The sequence below is a fragment of the Mangifera indica genome, chromosome 3, assembly GCF_011075055.1.
Source record: "Mangifera indica cultivar Alphonso chromosome 3, CATAS_Mindica_2.1, whole genome shotgun sequence".
Taxonomy (NCBI): Eukaryota; Viridiplantae; Streptophyta; class Magnoliopsida; order Sapindales; family Anacardiaceae; genus Mangifera; species Mangifera indica.
Genome location: NC_058139.1, coordinates 17,473,719 through 17,499,135, shown reverse-complemented (window position 1 = coordinate 17,499,135; position 25,417 = coordinate 17,473,719). Strand labels below are relative to the sequence as shown.

General features: G+C 33.6%; 1 protein-coding gene across 1 annotated transcript; it reads left to right on the top strand.

The window, feature by feature from the left end:
* The first annotated feature begins 19,160 nt into the window (after window positions 1-19,160).
* Window positions 19,161-21,883, top strand: LOC123210349 (ubiquitin-conjugating enzyme E2 32-like). Its single transcript, XM_044628643.1, has 5 exons — window positions 19,161-19,404; window positions 20,034-20,165; window positions 20,253-20,337; window positions 20,995-21,158; window positions 21,236-21,883. Exons 1-5 carry the CDS (start codon window positions 19,294-19,296, stop codon window positions 21,659-21,661), a joined length of 918 nt encoding a protein of 305 aa, XP_044484578.1. The 5' UTR covers window positions 19,161-19,293; the 3' UTR covers window positions 21,662-21,883.
* The last annotated feature ends 3,534 nt before the right edge of the window (window positions 21,884-25,417 follow it).

Genomic DNA, 25,417 nt, shown 5'->3' with positions numbered 1-25,417 from the left:
AACTAAGGCCATTTTCCCAAACTACTAATCCTAGATTAATTTCATCCCATAAGAATTTTGCTAACTCTTAACCTAACCATATATCACCAATCACTTTTCCCAGCATAAAAAATAATCAACATGCTGGAATATTACTAACACCTGTTATGCCCAAATTGCAAGAGATATCACCTCTATGTAACAACAAGTTGTTAACCAATAAAGAACTAGATGAAGTAAGGGCTAAAGGTCTTTGTTTTTGATGCAATGAGTGTTGGACCTCTAGGTGTTTTGATTATGCCAAAACAAAGTTTAAAGTTGTTAATTTATATATATTGGGCTAATTAAATCTATGATAAAAAATTTGTATGATCGAAAGATAGGCAAAATGTATATTTTTCATCTTTTCAGATATAAGATTCCCATCCGCAAATGTGGGACACTAGTTCTTTTGCTCATCCAATGACCATCCTTGTAAATTTAGAGCTCTTAAGAATTTTTGCCAATTGAACAGGGATGTTTGTCCTTAAAATAGAGATACCCATTTCTAGACTAGGGACGTCCATTCTCATGATAGAAACGCCCATTTCCTTGTCTAGGATGCTCATTCCTTTGTTGGTCTTTTCATGTCTAAAACTTCTGCAATTGAATTTTGAAGGTGCAAAGAAGAATACCAATCTCGAAAAAAGAGGCATATGTCCCTTAAGTGGTGTGTTTCAAGAATTTAATCGTTGGATGATTATTTCAAAGCCACTAAAGTGAGAATGTATAAGAGAAGGTGTGTTTCAAGAATTCAATCATTGGATGATTATCTCAAAGCTATCAAAGTCAGAATGTGTAAGAAGACATCGTGTTGTCATGTTTTCAAGGCCAAAACATCATTATCGAAGCTTAACGGATACATTATCCTAACTAATGGTCATTTAAGCTAATTCAACCATCCAAAAATATAAATTAAAGACTCTTTGATGGGGAATAGGTTAGAGATATTGCTAATATACAATCTAGTACTCATTTCTTCTCTAATTTCTCTCTAAAGCTCATAACCCAAATTCTTAAGAAATACATTTATGCTCACTTTTTTGTATCAACTTTGTAAAGGCATTCACATTTATTTTTATGTATTCAAACAATCGTGGGTGAAATCTTGAATAACTATTATGGTGGGTAAAATCTTGAAGAACTATTGTAAAAAGGGGATTCTTTACTAATAAAACTTCAAGCATATTTTTTGAAGAAGTGGATGAAGGAGGCTTGGAAAAGAAAACTCAAAACCACTATAAATTATAAAGCACTTCATTTACTTACTCTTTTTACTTTATACTTATATATATGTTGTATGTTTTGATTAATTCCTGAGTATAGTTTGTTCTTAATTGTTTGGATATCTTATTGAATTTATTTGTTTGGTTGTGACTGATTATAAATTTGCTTAAAAGATTTTACTTGGTTAAAAAGTTTTAAATAATCTTATTCATCCCCTCTGGGATTATTAACTATTTAAGGGACGTTTAGTTTGAAGAATATTTTATTATCAAAATTAAAAAATTATCTTGAAGATTACTAAGTATAAATTTATTATTATGTTTGGTTACGTTTAGTAAAATTAGTATGTATAAATAATTATTGTGTTTGGTTAGAAGTAATAAAAAAATACTAATATATTATTTTATTTATTATATAAAATATTAATAAATATAAAAATATTTTTATATTATTTATTATTTTAATTAAAAATTGAGGGTAATTTTGTCTTAAAAATTTAATAAGTAAGGATAAAATAGTAATAATAATTAAGATTACCATAATAATCTTTTAATACCTAAAGTGAATGTAGTAATTAGATTATTTTCTATATTACCTGTTACATCACCATTAGTAATAAAATATTACTGGAATATTTTATTACTTTGCAAACTAAACAAGATAATATAAGTAATAAAAAATATATTTCTAAGGTAATCTTTAAATCTCTCAATCAAACAGACCTTTAGGGTTTTTCAATTGGTATCAGAGCTTGGATTCTAAGTATATAAATTCTAAAAAATTTTAAAGTTTAAGATCGAATTTAGAATGGCTAATATATCTACCCCTATTTTGGTGAAAGATATAGTATTACAAGACCACCATTGTTTTGTGGGTCAAACTACACTCAATGAAAAATTAGGATGAAACTTTACATTCAATTGATAGATTATAAGTTATGAAAAATCATTGAAAATGGTAACTTTGTGCCTAGAGATCCTAGAACAAATTTGCTTAAGAATGAAGAAAATTTTAATAAAGAAGATGAAAAATTGATGAGTCTAAATGCAAGGGGTATGAATATTTTATTTTTTGCATTAGACTTAACCGAATTTAATCATGTTTTCTCATGTGATTCAACCCAAAAGGTATAGACTATCCTTCAAACCACTTATGAAAGTACAAATCAAGTGAAGGAGTCTAAAATCGAGCTTCTATTTTGGGAGTATGAATTGTTTGAAATGAAGTCTAAAGAGAATCTAACCGATATGTACAAGAGGTTCTTAAACTTTATAAATGATCTTAGAGAACTTGGAAAGAAGTTTGAGACCATTAAACTTGTGAAGAAGATGTTTCGATCATTACCAAAATCATGGAGGATGAATGTGACCGCTATTGAAGAATAAAAAAACCTAAGCAAAATAGGCATGGATGAGCTTATTAGAAGCCTATTAACATTTGAGACGAAAACAAAGCCCCAAGAGGAAGAGGCCAAACCAAAGATGACTATTGCCTTGAAAAAGGAAAATGAAATGATGATTCTTCAACAAATGAGGAAGATGTGAGTCTTCTTGCAAGGAAATTCAAAAAATTTCTTTCAAGAAGTAAAGGCAAGAACTTTTCTAAATCAAAATACAAGGAGGATAGTGATGATGAAGTGATATGCTATGAATGTAAGAAGCCTAGTCACATCCAATAAGAATGTCATCAACTCATGAAGAGGAGAAAGGAGAAGAAACTTAAAAAGAAAATGCTTACGACCACTTGGAAAGGAGTGACAATTCAATTGATAAAAGTGAGTTAGAGCATGAAAGAGTCAATCTATGTTTCATGACAATAAGCGAATTAGAGGAAAAGGGTAATAACTCTAATTCTTACTCTTTTAATGAATTGCAAGAAGCATTTGATTGTTTAATGAATGAATATAAATGCATATGTGCTAAAAATAAATCTTTGAGAAAAAAAATTGATATAAATTAAGAATGATCATGAAAATTGCATTAGTGAGCATGCTAAGGTCAAGAAAGAAAACTTGAACTTGTTAAAAATGAAAAGATTTTAGCATCAAATGAGTTAGAAAAACTCAAAGGTGAAAATGATGCTTTGTTTGAAAAAGTGATTAACTTAAATGAGATTTTAGATAAATTCAAGATAGACACAAAAAGATTAGATGAGATATTTGTATCTCAAAGATATGCATTAAATAAAAAAGGCCTAGACTATAATAGAGGTAATCTTTTTACTAAATCATATAAGCCATTAAAGAATAATAATTCATTGTATTTAAAATGTAAATTTTGTGCTTTTATTGGTCATAATGTTGGAAAATGTCTAATTAGGAATGTCAAACCATTTAACTTAAAGAAAGTTTGGGTTCCTAAATAGATATTGAAGACTAACCCTAATAGACCCAAAACAATTTGGGTAACAAAAAATTCTTGAATTCTTTTGTGGGTGTACCTTGTAGCATTGGAATCAAATGGTGCAAAATTCTTAAATTCTTTTTACTAAATTATATAAGCCATTAAAAAATAATCATTCATTGCATTTAAAATGTAAATTTTGTGCTTTTATTAGTCATAATGTTAGAAAATATCGAATTAAGAATGACAAACCATTTAAAGTAAAGAAAGTTTGGGTTCCTAAATGGATATTGAAGACTAACCTTAATGGACCCAAAACCATTTGGGTAACAAAAAATTTTTGAATTCTTTTTCAGGTGTACTTTGTAGCATTGGAATCAAATGGTGCAAGATGAATAGCTAAGCAAGGCACATATTCAGGTAATGAAGATGGGAGCATCAAGGTACTTTGAAAGTTTAAATTTCTTCAAGTTAAAAGCTTGAGAAGTCAAGTAAATACCTAAACTCTCTTTTAAATTCAATAATTGTATTATTTGAATTTGATTGTTGGTTGGTTGGTTGTTTGAATATATATTCTTTGATATACTATTGGTTGAGTGCTCACTAATGTGATGATGATAATATTTAAATAATATATTTGAATTGATTGAATGATTTCATGTGTATCTTGGTAAATATATGATAATATAGATATATTTTTCAGTTGGTATCTAAGTAACATTTGATATAAGTTTGAGCATCTAAATGTGTTCAATGCTTACTACAAAATTAAGTCGAATCAATGTGAACTTGTGTTCAAAATTGATCATGACTTAATTTACATATATTCTCCTTAAAGTGGATCAAGATATCCAAGATTTATATTTTGAGGTGTTTTGATTTCATGCATGATTCAGTTGTCTCATTGCGTGATTTTAACTTCAAATTTTTGGAAAAATCATATATCAACAACTTTTTGCAAAAAGCTAAAGGTTTCACAAATTTAAGCTTCTGCATGTACACCCTTCTATGCATTTCATTTTATCTTTTACTCATACTGTATAACATAACATTTTCAGAAAAATACTTTTTTTGTTACTTAAACTTATTCTCATGCTTTTTTTAGTTAATTATCATTATTCATAGTTGTGGATGATTTGGTGTCTAAGTATCAATTTTGAAAATTTGTATAGATACCTAGTTGACATACCGTCTAACATACTAATATACTAATAATGCTTTTGATAGTTTTCTTGAATATTTCTATTGATTATCTTAATAATGTTTTGAGTTTAAATTATATACTTTGAATTTTATTGACTTGAGAATATATATTTCTTGATGATGATTGATTGAATAGCCTTTGGATATATGATATTCTTTTGGATTGAATGTTTGATAAATAGTTCAAAGGTTGAATGAAGATGAAAATTTGTTTAATGCCTTATTGATATTGATATTGAGGTAATTGTTTAAGGTGAATTATAGCTTAGGGTTGGAAAGAAGTTTGGATGGTATAAATGCATATATTGAAGTGAAGTGTATCTATTATTGATCAAAAAAATGATTTATCAAAAATATAGGGGATACCATGGCAAAGTTTTTTCCAAAACCTTTTCATATGGACTTGCTTTAAAATAAAAGCTTGGTAAATAGGTTTTTGTTTTTTTAAGTAAGGGGGAGCATATAACCATTGATTAAGGGAAAGAAAATTTTCAAATTGGTATTGCTTTAGCCTTAAATTGGAAATCAAATAAAAAAATTGACTTTTAATTTATCTTTCCTTTATTATTGTTTTTGATATATGACAAAAGGAGGAGAGATTGGTTAAGTTCAAAAACTTTAAATGGGTTTATAAAAATCAAAATGAAAATGAAAAAGGAAGGTGATTTTTTTTAATGTTAAATTAAATTGTATTGTTAAAGTAAGAGGGAGTTTTTCAAGTGAGAGGGAGCAAAAGATTTTCAAAATTTTTTCTCTTGCTTTTCAATACTTAAACTTGAGTTTTGTCATTAATCAAAAAGGAGGAGATTGTTGGACCCCAAAGTGTTTTAATTATGTGTTTTCAAAGCCAAAATATCATTGTCAAAACTCAACGGATATATTATCCCAACCAATAGTCATTTAAGCTATTCTAACTATCCAAGACTATAAATTGGAGACTCTATGATAGGGAATAGGTTAGAGATATTGGTAATGTAAAATCTAATACTCATTTCTTCTCTAATTTCTCATCAAAGCTCATAACTCAAATTCTTGAGAGATAAACTTGTGCTCATTTCTTGTATTAGTCTTATAGAGGCATTCACATTCATTTTTCTGTATTCAAACAATCATGGGTGAAATCTTGAATAACTATTATGGTGGGCAAAATTTAGGGTAACTATTGAGTTGGACGCAATCCCAGATCAACTACTGAATTGGATATAATCTGAGAGAACTTTTGTAAAGAAGGGATCATTTACTAATGGAACTTCAAGTGGATTGCTTGAAGAAGTGGATGTAAGAGCTTGGAAGAGAAAGCTTCAAACCACAATAAATTATTGAGCATTTTTTTTCTTTACTGTCTTTACTTTATGCTTACGTATATGTTGTATGTTTTAATTAGTTACTGAATATAATTTGTTCTTAATTGTTTGAATATATTGTTGAATTTATTTGTTTGATTGTAATTTATTATAAATCTAATTAAAAATTTTATTTGGTTAAAAAGTTTTAAATAATCATATTCACCCTCCTTTAGGATTATTATCCATTTGGGATTTGTTTAATGAGAAATATGTTTATAAGCACAAATGTAAGAAGAAACAACTCTACACTCTCTAATTGGAAGTCAACATTGGAGATAAGGATAGTTAAGATACAAGCCAAGTGCCGGAAAAATGAGAGGTAGGTAAGGAATCCAATTTGATGCAACTCTCTTTAGATGCACTTAGTAAAGGTATAAGTCCCATAATTATGATATTGAAAGGAACTTATGGAGGAAGCTTATTTACATCTTAATAGACTTGAGCAATGCGTACAATTTTCTTAGTGAAATGACTACTCTAAGGTTGGATTGCTCATGGACACAATAGAAATGACTCACGTAAAAATGGTAAACAGACAATAACTACCATGTGATAAGTTTTGTATAGGTTTCAAATGGAAAGCTCAAGGACATGAGTTTGTTGTAGATGTGTATCTATTATTTCTCAATAACTATGATCTAATTCTAGGTATAAAATGGCTAGCAACCTTGGATGATATATTGTGGAACTTTGAAGAGTTGCCAATGATGTTTAATTAGAAAGGGCAATGAAGAATTCTACAAGGTTATAATGGTAGTAAATTATCCCTTATTGATGATGATTATTTGCTGAAATTACTCAGGAGAGATCAACAATTGGCTTCAATCCAATTAGTTATACAATTTGAAAGGATATAGTTATCAGTGTTGTAAACCTCTAAAGAAACCAATTAGGAAGATTAGGTTGGACTGAAGTAACTCTTTTAGAAATTTCAAGATGTTTTCAGTAAACAAATGAAACTACCTCTAACTAGAATTTAAGACCAACAAATCATTTTGAAGGATGATGCCAAGTCCATTACCCTAAGACCTTACAAGCACAATAGTCTATAGAAACATATCATTGATAGGATGGTCTAAATAATGTTAGAATCTAGAGTTATCAAGTATAGCAATAGCCCTTATTCCAATCCGATAGTCATAGTGAAGAAGAATGATGACTCTTCAAGATTATGCATAGATTATAAGAGCTTCAACAAATCAACTATTAAGAACAAATATCCCATTCCAATAGTGGAAGAATTGTTTGATGAGCTTAAAGAGACAAAAATATCTTCCAAGGTGCATTTATGATTTGAATATTGGTAGATATAGATACATCCAAAGTCTATAGAGAATATAACATTTAAAACGCATGAAAGACATTACGAGTTTGTAGTCATGCCTTTTAGATTGACCAACACACCCTCCATATTTTAAGACTTGATGAATTCCATCTTTAAGGTCCATCTTAATAGGTTTGTCTTGATCTTCTTTGATGATATATTAATATATAATAAGAATAAGGCCGAAGACATAGAGTATTGAAAGTTGGTATTGAAATTGTTAAGAGTTAATAAATTGGTTGCTATAAGGAACAAGTGCTTCTTTGGCTCCACTTAAATAACCTATCTAGGTCATATTATCTCAGCTCAAGAAGTGAGAACAAATTTGAAAAAGATCAAAGTAGTAGTAGAATGGCCACTTTCAAAGATAGTGAAGCAACTCAGAGGCTTCCTTGGTTTAACTTGATATTACAGGAAATTTGTGAAGGGTTATGGGTGTTTAGCTTGACCACTGCTAGAGTTTTTAAAACTAATGCTTTCTAATGGAATAGCACAACCTATAATGCCTTTGAAAAGTTAAAGAAAGCCATGATAGCAACCCTAATATTAGCCTAGCTAAATTTCGTGGAAAGATTTATGATAGAAATAGATGCTTATAAGGATGGTATTAGGGTTGTCCTCACACAGGAAGGGCACCTAATAGCATATGTTAGTAAAGCCTTAACTCCTAAAAGCCAACTCTTTTCAATCTACCAAAAGGAAACATTGGCGATACTTTTCACAATTAAGAAATGGGAAACAAATTTGGTTAGCTAGTCTTTTACTATAAAAACTAACCACCAGAGTGTAATACTCACAAATTCATCCAAGGGTACTATCATCTTTTGGCTTTGTTTATGATTGATTATGCTTAATAAACTTAATGTATGTGGATTTAGGCTTGCATGACTATTTGAGAAGGCCACACACCCATGTATATGATGGCAAGGGTAAAATAGTCTTTTCCTATTTGATTTTTGGTAATTAGTACAGTATGAGTGACATGCATGCCTATGATACGTGCCCGTGTATGAGTACGCATATGTTTGTGTATCATGTTCATGTATGGTTAGTAGGTTTCAATTTTATATAAAGACGTGTTTCATGAGGATTTTGGAATGTGTCATTAATGGGTAACAATATACATGCCCATGAGTGAATATTACACACTTGTGTCGTGATTTTTAATCAAAAAAGAACCTAGACGTGTTTTGCCTAAAAATTCATCTATGTTTTCAGAGAAAATATAAAGAAATGAGAGGGACTTTAGAGTCTTTGAGGCTCGAGGACGCAAGAGGAAAAATTTTGGGATTAATCTTAGCCATAAGAAGATTAGCTTATCGCCAAAGGAAAGGTAAGTAGCATGATACTCCATCTAAATTCTTTATTCTAATTAATCTGGAAATCTTGCGATAAATAGTGATTAGACTAAATGTGTTGAATGTGGAATTGATTGTGTTATGATGTTGATTTGATTGTAAATTAGTTTGTGTTTGGGGAAATAGATTGATATTATGAATGTGATGCTAAGATTATGATTTTAATCACCTTGAATAAAGGATTCAACATCAATAACAGTATTCTAATGTGATTCTATGATACACAAACATCATATTTGTGATTGATTTCATATAATGGAGCAGTGATGTCTTCTTGAGAGGAAAATTGAATATACTTATATTACATTTAGAAATTGTGGATCTAAAACTAATTTGTTGATGGTATTGATGCGTTATGGGACATATTAGTGATAATGATGTGTTTTTGAAGTATTTGTAATGGTTTACTATGATTTTAATGTTGTAATGACATTTGGTTGGCTGGAAATTGTTATTGGAGTTGGAAACAAAAATCTAGAAAAAGTCGACAAATGTTATGTGCTTTTAGGCGAGAATCTTCCTATGTTGAGCTAAAGCCACAGACATGTAGGTTTGGGGGTGGATACATGCTCATGTGGTACTGGTCATATGACCATATATTCTACCCAAATGACATGCCTGTGTATGTGTGATTTGTGTCGTGAGGATTCAATAATACAACCCTCTGTGTGGAAGATACACCCCTATGTATAATTGGAGAAAATGAGAATAAATGAATGTAAATTAGTAATGCTTTGATATGGTTATGAAAATGACTAGTTTACCTTTATAAGGGAGGATTATAAGAATATGATATAAAACCTTAATGAAAGCGATATGAGATAAAAAAATGGATAAGTGTATCGAACTATGTGGAAGATGACATGAAGGGTATTTAGGTGTGCCTAATTATGTGAACGATGATATAGTGATTCTGAATCAAAAACTAGAAATGATTTATTATGATATTACAATTTGTCATCGAGCTATGTATAATGTGACGTATCACCAAGGTATGTGCCATTGAGCTATATGCGATATGGTAGTGAAAGCATCAGGGCTAATATGTGTAACCTTGATACCTTTGAATAATTATGTATCGACACAGGACACATTAGCATTTGGGATACTTGTGTATGCACTGATGCTAGGTATTTTAGCATTTCGGATACATGTGCTATAGCAAAAGACATTTAGGGTCTCATTACTCTTATGATATGGTATCTATAGTATGAAGCCCGAATGACATATGCACTCACTTTATGATTGACATTTAAAATGTTTCATGCTTTTACCAGACATTCAAGACACTGATGTACATTATTTAGCATTAGTCATTCAGGTGACACTGTCATTGAGAATTGGGCAAGGGGTGTCGAATGATTCAAATGAATATCTAGGATCTTGAAAAACATTCGTGATACCACAAGGAGATTGATCAAATGACACACATGAGATTAAGATTATCTATGATGCATGTTCATATATTAGATATTTTAGGGTCACTTACTTACTGAGTGTGTTTAACTCACTATCTTCTTTTGTGGTTTTATAGGTAAGACTTATGGAACAGTGGGCTATAGTAGTAGGGAGCTAATGGGTCAGCTTAGGGCAACACATGAGATAAGAGTATTTTTGTCATTTTGCATAATGGTTCATATTGATGTATTTAAATTTAACTGTGATATTGGTGTACTCTATTTTATGATCTTAGATTTCAAACACTAAGATTGATATTATGTTTGATATGCTTTATTATAATTTTTGGGTCTGTGGGAGTAAATTATTTATCATGTTATTATTTATTGTTGCATTTGTTAGGCAAAGTTTTTAGTTAGCATGTCTCTTCAAATATCATCTCAACTAGGGGTATGCATATAAAGAGGGGTGTTACATAGAGTTTAAAACATCTATTAGAGCAAAGGGTCACAACTCCTTCCCAACAAACATGAGAAGCAAAACTCGTGCAATTTGATTATGACATTATATATAAAAAAAAAGGGAAAGAGAACTTGGTGGGAGATGCATTATCTCAGTTACTTGGAATAGAAACCAATAGCTTGACTTCTAGTCTGCTACCTTAGACATCATGCAATGAGTAGAGAGATCATGGGTTGAAGATCTGTATCTCCACTCTATTATTAAAGCTAAACAGCAAGACCTCAGTAGTTATGATAGTTATTCTCAGCATTAAGGAAAGTTGAAAAGGCAAGGCAAATATGTAGTTGGGCAAAAGGTAGAGCTACAGAAAGACCTCATTATTTTATTTTATAATTTAGCTATAAGTGGCCATTCAAGTATTAGCACCACAACTAAGTGGTTGAGTTCAATTATGTATTAGAAAGGAATATGGTGATATGTCAAAAATTTCACCAAGGAATGTTCCACTTGTCAAAGATTCAATTTAGAAAATAGGTCAACACCTAGCCTATTACAACCTTTACCTATAACTTCTAGAGTTTTTATAGATATCACTATGGCTTTCATGGAAGGTCTCCCAATCGATGATATTTGTAATAGTTAACTAACTCACCAAGTATGACTATTTCATTAGATTACTACATCCATTTTCAATAGTCACTGTACCTTAGACCTTCTTGGATAATGTTTATAAGTTGCATGGATTATCAAATATGATCACCAGTGACAAAGGCTTTTTTTTATTAGCCACTTATAGCAAGAGTTGTTCTAGCTTTAAGGAGTCAAAATTCAATTATCCATCTCTAACCATCCTTAAATGGACAACCAAACGAATATTGTTAATAGGTGTTTGGAATACTACTTGAGATGCATGGGAAAAGACCTCCCTCATACATGGTATTGTTGGTTGTCACTAACTGAGTTTTGGCACAACACATCTCATCACTCAAATATTTACATGTCACCTTTTGAAGCTCTTTATGGATATTAGCCTTTCATTCATGTTCCTTATTTCTCGACAACTCCAAAATTGGAGTTGTTGATACGTTTATCCATTCTAGAGAAGACAAAATTCAAATCCTAAAGAAGCACTTAGAAAAGGCTCAACAACATATCAAAGTAATGGCTGACAAGAAAAGAACGGACAAAAATTTTCTGGTAGGTGATTGGGTTTACCTCAAGCTGTAGCCATATCAACAATAGTCTCTGCAACAAGGCTACTTGAAACTTCAAGCTCCATATTATAGCCCTTTCCAAATACAAGATACAGTGGGTGTCATGACATATCGTTTATATTTACCCTCTGATGTTGATATTCATAATGTCTTCCATGTATCCCAATTGAAGCTTATGTGTGCTCCGATCCAAGCTTCATCAACTTTGCCACACATGATTCCAATTGTAAAACGTACATCGCTAAGTATCCTTGATTACTGGATGGTGAAATGTTACAATATTGTTGTTGCACAAATGTTAGTCCAATGGCAAGGATTTCTACAAGCTGTTACCACTTGGTAGTTTGTTGATGACATGAGAAAACACTTCCCTCAATTCTCCCTTAAGGTCAAGGCTTTCAAAGAATGAGGCATTGATATGAATTTGAATTGCCCAAAATAAGATACGATGTTGCATTACAACAATCCTAAGAGTGCATAAAGTGTACCATTTCATTAAACAAAAATGGCATCGTTTGTTTTGAAAGTTGGCAACAAAGGACTAATTTCATTTGTTTTACTTCAATATCTCCATTTGTCTATTTCATATTTTTAATTGCCTTTTATAGTTGATGTTAGATGGGAAACAATATATTAAAATATTTTTGTTACAAAATGAGAGGGATGTGAATGACACTGTTTTCCTATTTTCATCTTTAGTACTTTGAATTTTGTTTTTCTGTATTTCTCTCGCTAGACCTTCTTTTTGTTTTACACATTCTGTTAAGTTTGAACTGGAGCATACAATTAACAAATTTTAGGTCAAGATATTCAATGACTCTCAATTGTTGTACCAAATAATTGATTTTCTATTTTCATGACTTTAAAGAGAATAAATAATGAATTTAATATATCATAACAAGGAACAAGATTCCCTTACAAGTCCAAATATTTTAATAGAATATATATTGGTACAGGATACAAATAGATTCTATGACTCCTTTCTCTTAAATTTTTTATTAAATCAATCAGAGAAGAAGACTGTATTTGAAAAGGATAAATAAATGGGCAAATGTACATGTTACAATTTTTTAATGGCTATGGTATATTTAACACTAAATAACCTGCTACATACATTGGTCGACAGCAATGAATTTGCTACTCAAAATACTAGCAAGTGGTAATAAAAAAAGCAAGAAGGAAGTGTTAGCAGGATTAAATTTTCACTTAATCACAGATACAAAGAAGCATCAGACAAAAGTTTGCCTTTGAATTAATCAAGTTAGGAAAATATAAAATTTATGCAACAGTGTTCCAGTTATTTTATGGAAATGATAAATTGGCCGAACTTGTCAACTAATTAGTGATGTAATGTTGATGGACTTTTAGGTCACATATATAATGATTATACAGATATCTTGTCGACATTATTCATAAAACATTCGAGAGTTAGATATCTGATGAAAGATGAGTAATGAAATAGACCTAATTGATACACAATTCTATACTAGAGTTTGAGACAAATTTATAATAAGGCTAAGATATAATAGCAAATACTTGAAGTGTTGTTCTACTCTACAAGAGGTGTCTCCATTTAATGTGTCTGTTTCGAGCTTGTTGTTAAACAGTATTATGATTCCGAGAACTCATGGAGCAAAAATCAGGTTGCAAGGCTATTTGGGCTCGCGAGAAACAATCCAACTTGCATGCATGTTATACTTACTATTAAAAGATTAGTGATTTAAGGGTCAAATTTTACAATAAATGTTTATTCAAGTAAGAAGTGCATATCATGATTATATAAAGAACACATGATGACAAGATAAAGGAAAGAGAGCTACAGCTATCATTGGATTCCTCCTGTATATCTTTCCTTTTTGCTAAGATCTTTGATGCTAATTGATGGGTATTGCATAGTTCTAAGAGAGTTTTGTGGGTGACCTTCTTAAGTGAACCTTTGAGGGGACAAAATTCCAATGTCAGGTCTCATTTCTGAACTTGATTCTTTTTGTTCATGCTTATCCTTAGTCACAAAGGACAAAAAAGAGAATTTATTGAACTGAATCAATAATACAAGAATATTTGCTCATAATCTTAACTAGGAAATTGAGTCCCTCATTTGTGCTTGAGTTAAGCTTTTAATCTCATACTCAAGGCTACACAAGTCTCCAATAATTGGAGTTGATTAGGATTTATTCGTATGTCAAATGCAAGAAATTAAAGATTTGCAAATCAGAATCTTCCTGAAATAGCTGCAACAAATGGCAAAAAATTAAGGCCTAGACACATGGCAGATAAATAAAACAGATAAATAAAAGCTTAATGTGTATCAAACTTGATGTTCCTTTCCATCCAATTATTAGGCATTTTCTATCCATAGTTAATGTGCGGCAACACCCATAGGGAAACTTTTTAACCACTAGATTTAATTGACACAATGATGAAGTGCTCAATTCTGTCTCCACCATTCCAAATCTAGCAAAAAAAAAAAAACCCTCCAATAATCCATATTTTCATGTTGAACTGTTCTCTTTGCACCCTCTGTTGCCACAATACTTCGAATCATGTGGCTTAGATAAATTCACTCAATACATATTCTATTTGTATTAAATTGGTCCATACAGGCGTCAATGTTGTCAAAAATTGCATTGTAATAAAAAAGAGCTTCATTAAATCGGTCCATGAAACCTTGTGAATTATGGTTTGCCTCAACTTCTATGACCACCGTTATACATGGTTTCAGATTTTTTATTAGTATCATTAATGATTCCAAGCAATCAAGCTTGAAAAGGAACCTCTTAAAAATAATGTAAAGAAGACAACAACTTCCTCAGCCTCTACCTAAAAGTCATCTTCTTTTAGATCTTTGTAGTCTGATACAAAAAACCATTTTAAATGATATGGCTGAGTTAATAGTCTTAGCAAAGTCCCTCAACCTTTTGCCAATCTTCTGCACTCTTACTGTTGATGTTGTTGTTAAAATAGCAGTTATCTTAAGAAGTTAAAGGAGGCAGTCATGTTGAGCAGCAAGAGCTTGCATCAATATTGTCCATTGCTTGGCAGTCTTGATTTTGAGATCAATTACATAAACCTTTTTTGCCTTGGCCACTTTTTCTTCTATGGCTTGGACTGCAGTGAACTGGTTGGTTGAATGAAGGGAATTTCTTGGAGACGAGACTCTTTAAAAGCCTTGTCTATGTTAAGCTGATATCCTTCCTGTTTCTCTATCATTCCTCTCCCAAACATCTTTCCTGTTTCCCTATCAATCCTCTCCCTAAGAGCTTCAACAAAATAGTACACAATTCTTTCAATTAGGTGGCCAGTAATTGAAGACAAATTATAACAAATGTTGAGTAATTCACTTGCATGATCATACTGTTGGTTGCTAAACTTCTCAACACTCTAAAAGAAACTAAACTAGTTCCACATTTTTACAGTCCTCATCCAGGAGATCATTGGGATGTCTTGGGAGATCATTAGAATTTTGGGGCGGATATTTGCTAAATCTTGCTCTTACAGCCTTGAACACTTCTTCGGTTGACAATACAAGTGCACCTACTCCATTGCAGATTGCTTTATCACTGCAATTACTCAGTTTTTCCATGTTTAAACACTTGTGCCTATTTGAATATTTCTTCCTAAGTTCATATGCTAGTAAGGAAAAAATGCTTGGTCATTTCATCTTTGGCCCTCTAACAATTGAGATTTTAGAAAAAAAAAATTCCCCTAGCTCTATAGGTAGTGGTTGGTTTAAATCCATGTCTTTTATAATTTTTCTTCTAAAAGATCAAGTAAACTAATTTAAACAACTTTCATATCCAATGGCAACATTGATGACAAAGGTAAATACGATATATCTGTAACAACTCTGGTCCAACAACCTGACCCACTGTCAAGATATTGTCCACTTTGGACACACAGTCCATCATGAGTTTGCTAATGGGCTTTACAACCCAAAACGCGTCTTGACAGTTAAGGAGCTCACAGGTTATTTAACCACTCAAATTCTCCCACTACTAACCAATGTGGGATACATAGATAGACCCAGTATCTCCCCCGTGCTTTGTCGATGTGGAATTTGCCTAAGAGTATCACAATATCCATCCATTATTGAAGGTGTAAGCCAATGAAATAGAAATTTTGATACTGACTTATGGGCAGGAAGGAAGATGCCCAGAAATTTGTGAAGCTAGCATTTAGTGGTTATCTCTGAGACTAAAACCAAAATGAGCAACCTAATGAATGAGATAGCCAACAACCAAATAGCTACAAGGGAGGAGTTTTCAATCATTATTTGTTAATTCACCTAAGAACTTCAATCAATGATGACATAGTGAAAGAAACAACGTAAGAAACAATCAGGAAGAAAAACCACATTGCAAGCTACGTAAAGAATGGACAACTTTCCTCTTATTTAAAAATGAACTCAACTAAAACTATCGCCTTATTATAACCAGAATTGTCCCCACTAAAATATAGAATTCATTTGCTACACAACTATATTATTTAGAAATGTCTAAATTTTCACCATGTAATAGAACCATTTTCCTCAACTCTGAGTTTCCATTTTCTTAATGAATTTATGATACAAACATACAAACATGATAAAAGTTTCATTCTTCACCAATATTATAATGATAATTTCAAATAAATAATGCAGTGAGATCACTGGTAAACACTGACTAACTTTCTTTTGTAAATATTGTAATATGTAGTTGTCTACTTTATCAATTTATTTAAGCCCTAAATGACAGAATTACATAGGATAAACTGTGAATGCCTTAGTTGTTTTCCTCAATCGAACTTCCAAACAAAGAGTGAATGAATTGGCGTACCTTTCCAACCTACAGCAAGGCTTTTTGCATTCAACTCAATTGTACAACAACTCCCACAAGCAAATTTGTTTACCATAAGGTTTGCTTGTTACAAGGATGCCATACTTAGTTCCATCTCCTTCATGCCATAACGGCTGAAGAATGCCTTCTATCCACGAATTTTCACATGTCGAATCTTCCTTGCCTTTCCCTCACCAACCACAATGTCTCTGATTGATTCTCTAAAATACATTGATTCTATCACTATCCTCATCTCGCTTCATGCATCCATCAATGCAGTCAAAATATGCACTAAGAAAGAAAAGACCTTCAATGAAATGTTTCACAAAACCTGGTGAGTTTAGATTTGCATCAACTTCAAACACCACCATCATACAAGGCTTTCGTATTTTTGACCACTCTCACTATATTTTCAAGGCGATTCAGGACTGCAATCATGTTTCTTATGACAACATGATTTTAAAAAAAAAAATGTTGGTGGGGTTCTGGTTGTTGAAACTTGGAGAAGATGATTTCTTCTTTTGATGAAGCATCTTGATAAAATCCATATCCTGAATTAACTGGATCAATGGCACCGAACTTTTCCCAACCTATAGTTCCATAAGAAATTAAATTGTTTCCCTTTGTTCCTTTCTCGCATACTCTAAAAACCATTATCTATAAAGCTAAGTTTATGCTGAGCTTCACTAAAATTGAATCCCTCCAAAGGGAACATCACATTCTCCATCTAAATACAAAACTTAGCTACCGAGATCAGAATCAAGTACGTCAATTTTAGTTGGTGCACACTCCTATGCTTGAAACTCAAAGTATTTCTAGATATAAGTAACCAAATACTTTTCTTCTTGTCTTATTCACAAATCTTTTTATGAATGACAAAATCTTCCAGTTATAGTATTATTATTTGACAAATTCTTATGCCCAATTCCACATACAACAGTAACATTGACATAGAGGTTGGAATTTTCAAGGTGGCCTGCAATTGTAACAGTAGATTATATGAATTACATTTGGATAAAATATTGCATAAAAGTCAACCTTTTAATATTGATCTATTTCTGTGACATTTCGAATCTCACTATCTAGGTCACTCTAAAGATATAGTAATACTCTATTTCATAAGAATCTATTGCTAAAAAAAAACACGAGAAGTTTCAATTGATTAAAAAAAAACTAGTACAAAACACTCTTATTTTTTTGTGCCGGACATTTGGTGTGAAAAATATTATGAGGTATCCAATCATCTTCCTCAATTATGGCGGCATATTCTTCATTAGAAGCTTAGTCAGTGAAACATAAAGATACAATCCTTTGATTTGGGAAACCGGCAATAATGTTGGACACTTCCTTCGAACTGATATTAGGAATACACTCACTCTAACTGAGGAAAATAACTAAAATTACAAGTCCTAAAGAAAAACTAAATTCTAACTACTTGTCATTTTTACGTGGATCTAGTAAAGATTTTTAAACATCAAACAATAGTTTCAGAAGCCGCAGTCAAGTTGATCTCAATATCTTTGAAAGAACCTTCCACAAAAGAATTTCCTGAGAAAATCAGCCAAGAATGCTACAGAAATTAAGCAGAAGAACATAGAATGGTCCTTGAAAGAAAAAACAATCAAAAAGTTATAAAAGACATGAAATCAAACGTCAGAGCTTGCGAATCTACCCTGTCGCCCAGTTTATCTAAAGAATTAGAAAACTAATCAAATATTTTGATTTAGATTTGACTCAAAATTAAAATAAATAAATTCGAAACGGGTGAACTAAACTCAGCAAGCTTTCAAGGTGATGCCCCTAATAGAATAATTATTAATTTCATTAATGCTTGTCATAGTTACTGAAACTTCAACTTCGTTTTGGCTTTGTCATGGACCTCATGGCATCGAGAAGGCTGTCAAATTGAATATTGTTAAAAAAAAAAAAAAATTACTCAGTAGAAAGTAAAGGCGGTTAAATTTTCTGACATGGGCCGAAAAATATGAAGGCCCAGCCCGTATAATTGGGCCCATAACTCATCTAGTTCGGGCTCGATTCGGTTTATTTATGACCGGTTCGAGTTTGACTCGAGCTCGATTCAAATCGAACTCGGCTCGGCTCTAGTTTGACTCATTTTCGGCTCGGCTCGTTTACGGCTCGGTTCGGCTCGTTTTTTATATCAAAACGATATCGTTTTGTATATATATGGATCAAAACGACATCGTTTTGTATAAAAAATTTTAAAAAAAATCTACCGAGCTAATTCAAACTCGACTCGAGCTCGATTGAATCAAACAGAGTCCGACTCATTTCAAGCTCGAACCGAATCGAGCCGAGCTCGAGCTTGAGCTGGCTCGGCTCGAGTCCAACCCTAGCACTACTGGTTAATAAGAGACTAAAAGCCAATGATCTGTCGCCATGTGAGCAAATTCTCTTCAGATGACGTGTCAACTCACAACCAAAATCACACCGTCTCCCATCTCAATTAAAAAAAGTCAGTTCCCCCCTCCCGGCCTCCCCTTTCCTTTTCTGTCGTTACAGGCAAGAATTTGGTCTTTAAATCAGACGGTAGTGGTTGATCAATAATAAGTCAGATCGAAATTCAATGGCGGACGATAAGTACAATCTGAAGAATCCAGCGGTGAAGAGAATCTTACAGGAGGTTAAAGAGATGCAATCTAATCCATCAGATGATTTCATGAGCCTTCCACTGGAGGTTCGTAAGATTAATTGGAATATTTTTTATATTTTTAAATATTTTTTTCTGGTTTTGAAAATAATAAACTAAGGGATCTATTGTTGTTCATTTTCAATAGCTCATATGGATTACTTAATTTTTTATTAATTTGATTTTCTTTTTTTTTTGCTTAGTCGTTTATTTGAATTGTTTATGCATAATTACATAAATTTTTGTTTTTCGGAAGTCTTTTTTGTTTTTAATTTGATTATTGTTGAATTGATAAAAGGATTCTTTTATGAAATTTTTATATAATCGCTTAAGTGTAACGAAACTAACTCAATTAGGGCTTCCTGTAGTTGAATTTGGAAATGTAGCTGAGTGGGGTGGAATCAAGTTCATAAATTACAGTTTGTTTATTTAAGTTTGTTAAATTGGGAGTGATTTACTAGAAGTTGGGTCTTTATCTTTTGGCTTAAGTATTTGAATGTGATCAAGATAAAAACAAAACGAAAGTTAGTGATACGTTGAAGTGAAATGATGTTCAAAACTATGTTAATTTGATTGGTGAAGTTTCTTTTGAAAGAGAGTCTTCTGTTTCAAATTTGGTTTTTTCTGTGCATTATGCAAGGGGTAGGTGTTGCTAAGCTTATGATTCTTGGTCACAGGAGAATATATTTGAATGGCAATTTGCCATCAGGGGTCCGCGTGATACCGAATTTGAAGGTGGGATTTATCATGGACGGATTCAATTGCCTGCTGAATACCCATTCAAGCCTCCATCGTTTATGCTGTTGACTGTATGATATTACTCTCTTGACAAGCATTGCTGCTCATCTTCTGGTTGTTATGTGCTAATTAGCTTTTAAATGCCTTTTCATTTTCAGCCTAATGGACGCTTTGAAACCCAGACTAAGATATGCTTAAGTATTTCAAATCACCACCCCGAGCATTGGCAACCTTCGTGGAGTGGTAAATTTGATTATTTTTAGCTTTCTGTGGTGTGATTTTGTGTAGTCTTCACCAAGATCCATTCTGTGTACAATGTTGTGAAGTAAGGTCTATTGTCTAGTTTTAAATTGCTTCAAAGGCCAATTGAAGCAGTTCGTTGAGTGTATTGCAACTCTTTTGAGTAATGATATGTTTGTGCTTCTTGTATCTTACATGGTTTTGCATGTTGATTATATAATGAATATTTGAAGTAGGCTTTGCAAATACGTGTGTGAAACTGTGAATTTATGTTATATTCATTTAATCAGTGGTGTTTATTTTCATGCAGTCAATCATTTAGCTTGATATATTAGGAATTTAGACCATTGTTAGCCTGGATATAAATTTGTTTGATTATCCATCAAATATTGCTGCTGCTTTGTTTTATTGTGGGATCAAAACTTTGGAAAACAATTCTAAGTTCTGGCAATGCTTGGCAGATTGGTTAAATATCTGCCTCATTATTGGAATGAATGTGTTTTGCTTCAACCTATGCTGCAAAGTGTATTTCCCTCTAATGCTGAATGATTTTTCAACTTGGCATGTGCACATTATCTGATATTTTGTATTTTTCTAAGTGGGCTGCAAACCTGTGTATTGTAAGTTTTGCACCTGGCTAACGCAATTGTTTTTCTGCAGTGCGTACTGCCCTTGTAGCGCTAATTGCATTCATGCCTACCAACCCAAATGGTGCATTGGGTTCACTAGATTATAAGAAGGAAGAGAGGCATGCTCTGGCTATCAAATCTCGTGAAGCTGCCCCAAGATTTGGGACTCCTGAACGCCAGAAGCTCATTGATGAGGTATGATTTAGCTAAATCTTTCTTTTGTGTTTTTTAGCTTTACACATGATTTGTTCTAATCAACTTTTGGTTGACAGATTCATGAATATATGTTAAGCAAGGCACCCAGTGTTCCTCAGTTCAGCCCCCTAGAGTTCTCTGAAGAAGACCCTGCCAACAAGGATGGTGAGTTCCAAGAAAGTTCCCAAGGTGCTGGTATTGTGCATTCCCAGGAAGGGCATCCAAATCCTGCATTGGGTGAAAGGATTACCAATGAAATTCAGGAGGTTCCTGCTGATGCTAATCCCAGCCCTGCAGGAGGTGGAGCATTAAGAGAGGTTTCTACTAGCGGCTCAAGTGATCATATTCTGCCACCAAGGGCAGAGATGAGGATTCAAAAATCTGCTGATGATCGGCTATTCACATGGGCTGCTGTTGGACTAAGTATAGCAATTTTGGTTCTTTTGCTGAAAAAGTTTATGAAATCCAGTGGTCATGGTGCTGTCTTTATGGATGGATCGTAGATATGTGAATGGGTTTAACAGGCTTGACCGTCTGAATTGCCATGAGCGGTTAAAATATTATCAAAAGATTTCCCATTGGATGGCTTAGTATTGTGTATGAATATGGTCCTTCAGAAGTTCATCTTCATATATCCCATGATTGTAAGTAATAGATGACCAACTCATTTTTATTATCAATTGTAATCATTATTCATGTGCAGTATGAATATCCTTTCATATTGAGATACGTTGTATGCGCGAGACATATTCTTATACGGTGTGTCTTGTCGTTCGTTTTGCATTGGACTTTTCTGTATTCCTAAAGGGCTCTGGCTAGAGATGGCAATTTGGATCCGGTTTTAGGGGCTTCGACCCTCCCTGACCCTAATGGGGAGGGGATTCCCCGATAAAAACGGGAAAAGGGGCAGGGATGGGGATGAAAAAAATCCCCATAATTGGGGACGGGGATATATATGTCCTCGCCCCGCCCTACCCCTTCCCTCCCCGCCCCGGCCCGCCCCCCCGCCCCCTAAATATAATATATTAATATAATTTTTTTTAAACTATTAAATTCTATAAACTTTTACATTATAATTTATTAAAATCATAACTTTAATTTTACTAATTTTTGAATTATCAATTATCAATTTTTACTAATTTCTGAACTATTAATCTAATATATTAAAAAAACCTCAAAATCTCATTATCATAAAATACAAATGCACCAAATTAATTAAATTGGAAGTTATTACAAAATTACCCTAAATCATATACATATTTACTAAAAACGAAGGTTTTCAAAACCGGACCAGGATAAAAACCGTTTTAAGTACTGGTTTCGGTCGGACCTGTTGAACCGTTTGAACCGGTCGAATTACAATTTAGTCATAAATGAGAAGTCGGTTAAACGACTGCAGCTCTGTTGAACGACTTACCAAAAAGAGGGAAAGGCGGTTTGTCTTAGGTGGGAATAATAAGAAAACCAGTGTAGCAGCCCACTGGAAAATAAGAGAATGGTTCAAGAAACGCTCTTTGGAATGGATACAAAGGGCTTTTTAAGTTCATCTCTGTAAGGAGAAACAACTTTCACATTGTCGATTGAACCGTTTTAAGACTTTGTTTTAGTTTCTTTTACAGGATTAGGAATAACTGGTTTCTGTGGCCTGGATTACACTTCAAACTTCTATTATTAACTCAGTAATTGACAGAATAAATGAGAAGTCGCCGGTCACAGCAGCAACGAAAATCGTCGTCGTCAGCCAACGTCTGAGCCTGGGAAGTCACCGTGAAGTGAAACTACTGCCTTGTAAGCCTGCAAATCGACACCCCTCGGCGGCAGCGTCGTCGTCGGCAAGGAACAGGAAATTCGTCGGAGGAAGTCGTCGGCTGCAGCAACTAAGGACTGCGTCTGCGTGCACTGCAAGGAAGAGGAAAAAAGAAAAACAGTGTTTTATGCAGAAAGTTTTATATGCAGCCTTGAACCGGTTCCTGCATGGACCGGGTTGGACCGCGGTTCAGGAGAGAACCGGCGGTTCAACTGCGGTCCAATCCGATTTCTATTCCAAAACGGTTTTGCCTTCAACAGAATCCAGCTACAGTACCGGTTCACGGACCAACCGGTTCGATCGGTCGGTCCGGTTCGGTTTTTAAAACCTTGCTAAAAACTATAAACTTAATAATTTTTATTACAAAATTGCCACCCATCTTTTAACCCTAAATCTAAATCCTATTTTCCTTCCATTTTTCCTCCACAGCCGCACACTTCCTCCCCCAGCCAAAGCTTCCATTTTTCACTCCACAGCTGCACTGCGCACTCCCTCTCCCAGCCAAAGCTTCTTTGTCTTGTAGTTGGAGGTAAGCTTTTTCCTTCCATGATTGCACTGGCATGCAAAGACTTTTGATATAAATATATTTCCTTCAACATTTTTTTTCCCAAAAAAAGAATAATTTTCAGCTGCTATATTTTTCAGCTATACTCCTGTACTTGGGCAAACAAAAGGATTCCTATGATTGTCTTTCAGTGTTATGTAACTATTTAATCCCAACAACAGCCTCCAAAACGTAATGCAAAAGCCCCACTTAGCGACTGGCTTGTACATTTTGTACAATCAGTAATACTTGAGCGTGAGACTTACCAACTATGTTGGCTTTACCACATAATGCATCCAAGCTCTGTTGTTCTATTCTGGAGTCAGCAATATTGGCTCCAGGAAAATTTAATTAATTTCATTTTTGTTTAATTAATTTCATTCTAATAAAAAAGATACTCTTTTGTAGTTTCGTAAAATTTATTTATTGATTATTAGAATTATTAATAATGCACAATTGAAGAGTGTATATTCATAAAATATTGAGAAATTAAAATTTATTGACTAGGGTATGGGGAGGGGATTTTTCCCCTTGGGGATGGGGAGAGGATTTTTCCCGCGGAGACGGGGAGGGGATAGGGAGAGGATTTTCCTTCACGGGGAGAGGACGGAGATTTTTTGTTATCCCCGTAACGGGAACGGGCTGGAGACGGGGATTGATATCCCCTCCGGGGACGGGGACGGAGACGGGGATTGATATCCCCTCCCCGCCCCTCCCCGTTGCCATCGCTAGCTCTGGCCATACAAAAAACAGTTTCTTGGAATTGTCTACATTTGTACAATTTGGAGGAGCACATCTCTCACGAGGCAGAGGGTAACTGACCCCACGAGCATATATCCCATAAATAAATAGCATATATGGTGAATGAATGAAACAGGTGGTTATCAATAAATGCAGTAATAACAGAAATAATACAGCAGATGAGGACAAATTTCACCAGCAGGGAACTGGATTGAATATGTTTAGCAGGCCAATATCCTGAGAAAAAATAACAACAGTTCCACTGGGGCCAAAAACCCATATGAGTAGGGCTTGATTCGAGTCGAGTCGAGCTTTACTCGCAGCCAGCTCGAGCTCGGCTCGATTCATATATGGGCGGCTTGAGTTCGGCTCGAGCTTGACTCGAGCTCAATTCAGCTCGGTTCGAGTTCGATTTGACTCGTTTTTCGTTATCAAAACGATATCGTTTTTAATACATTATGATCAAAACGACATCGTTTTGTATAAAAAATTAAAAAAAAAATCTATCAAGCCAATCCGAGCCAGCTCGAGCTCGATCGAGCTAAGCCGAGCCCGGCTTGTTTCTGACTCGACCGAGCCGAGCTTGAGCTGGCTCGGCTCGACTCCAGCCCTACATATGAGAGTACTGGATGCAAGTGTACAGGTTTTAGCTGCATTAAATTACAAAACCTACATCAGAAGCATGCCAAGAATCAAGCTATAGAGAAAAGAAATGCTAGAATTTCATCAACCTGGGTCAATTCATCTTTTCGTCCTTTCTTCCAGAATGTTGGCCAAGTATTTTCCTGATTGCCTCAGCCAACGTAAGACCAGTTTCCCGTACAGTGACAATAGGAGCATAAAACACATCATGGCTCACACATTCTCAAAATCAGGACGTCTCATTAACTAGCTCCCAATGTGACTCATAATTACTTTTGCTCAAAATTGAGACTACATTTTTTAGCTTGGTCCTTTACGAACTCTTATAAGCACTAATCTGTCCCCGCATTTATTAATAGTGCTAACATTACCTTCCTAAGATTCAACTCGAATGTGAAAAGCTTGGCATAGATGCATTATGGTCTGTTGGAGCGTATTTTAATAGGTCCAAGTGCACCATAACATGTGGGGGTGCGCACATAGCACACTAGCCCAAAGCATGCATGGCTAGCATGCTACAGTACC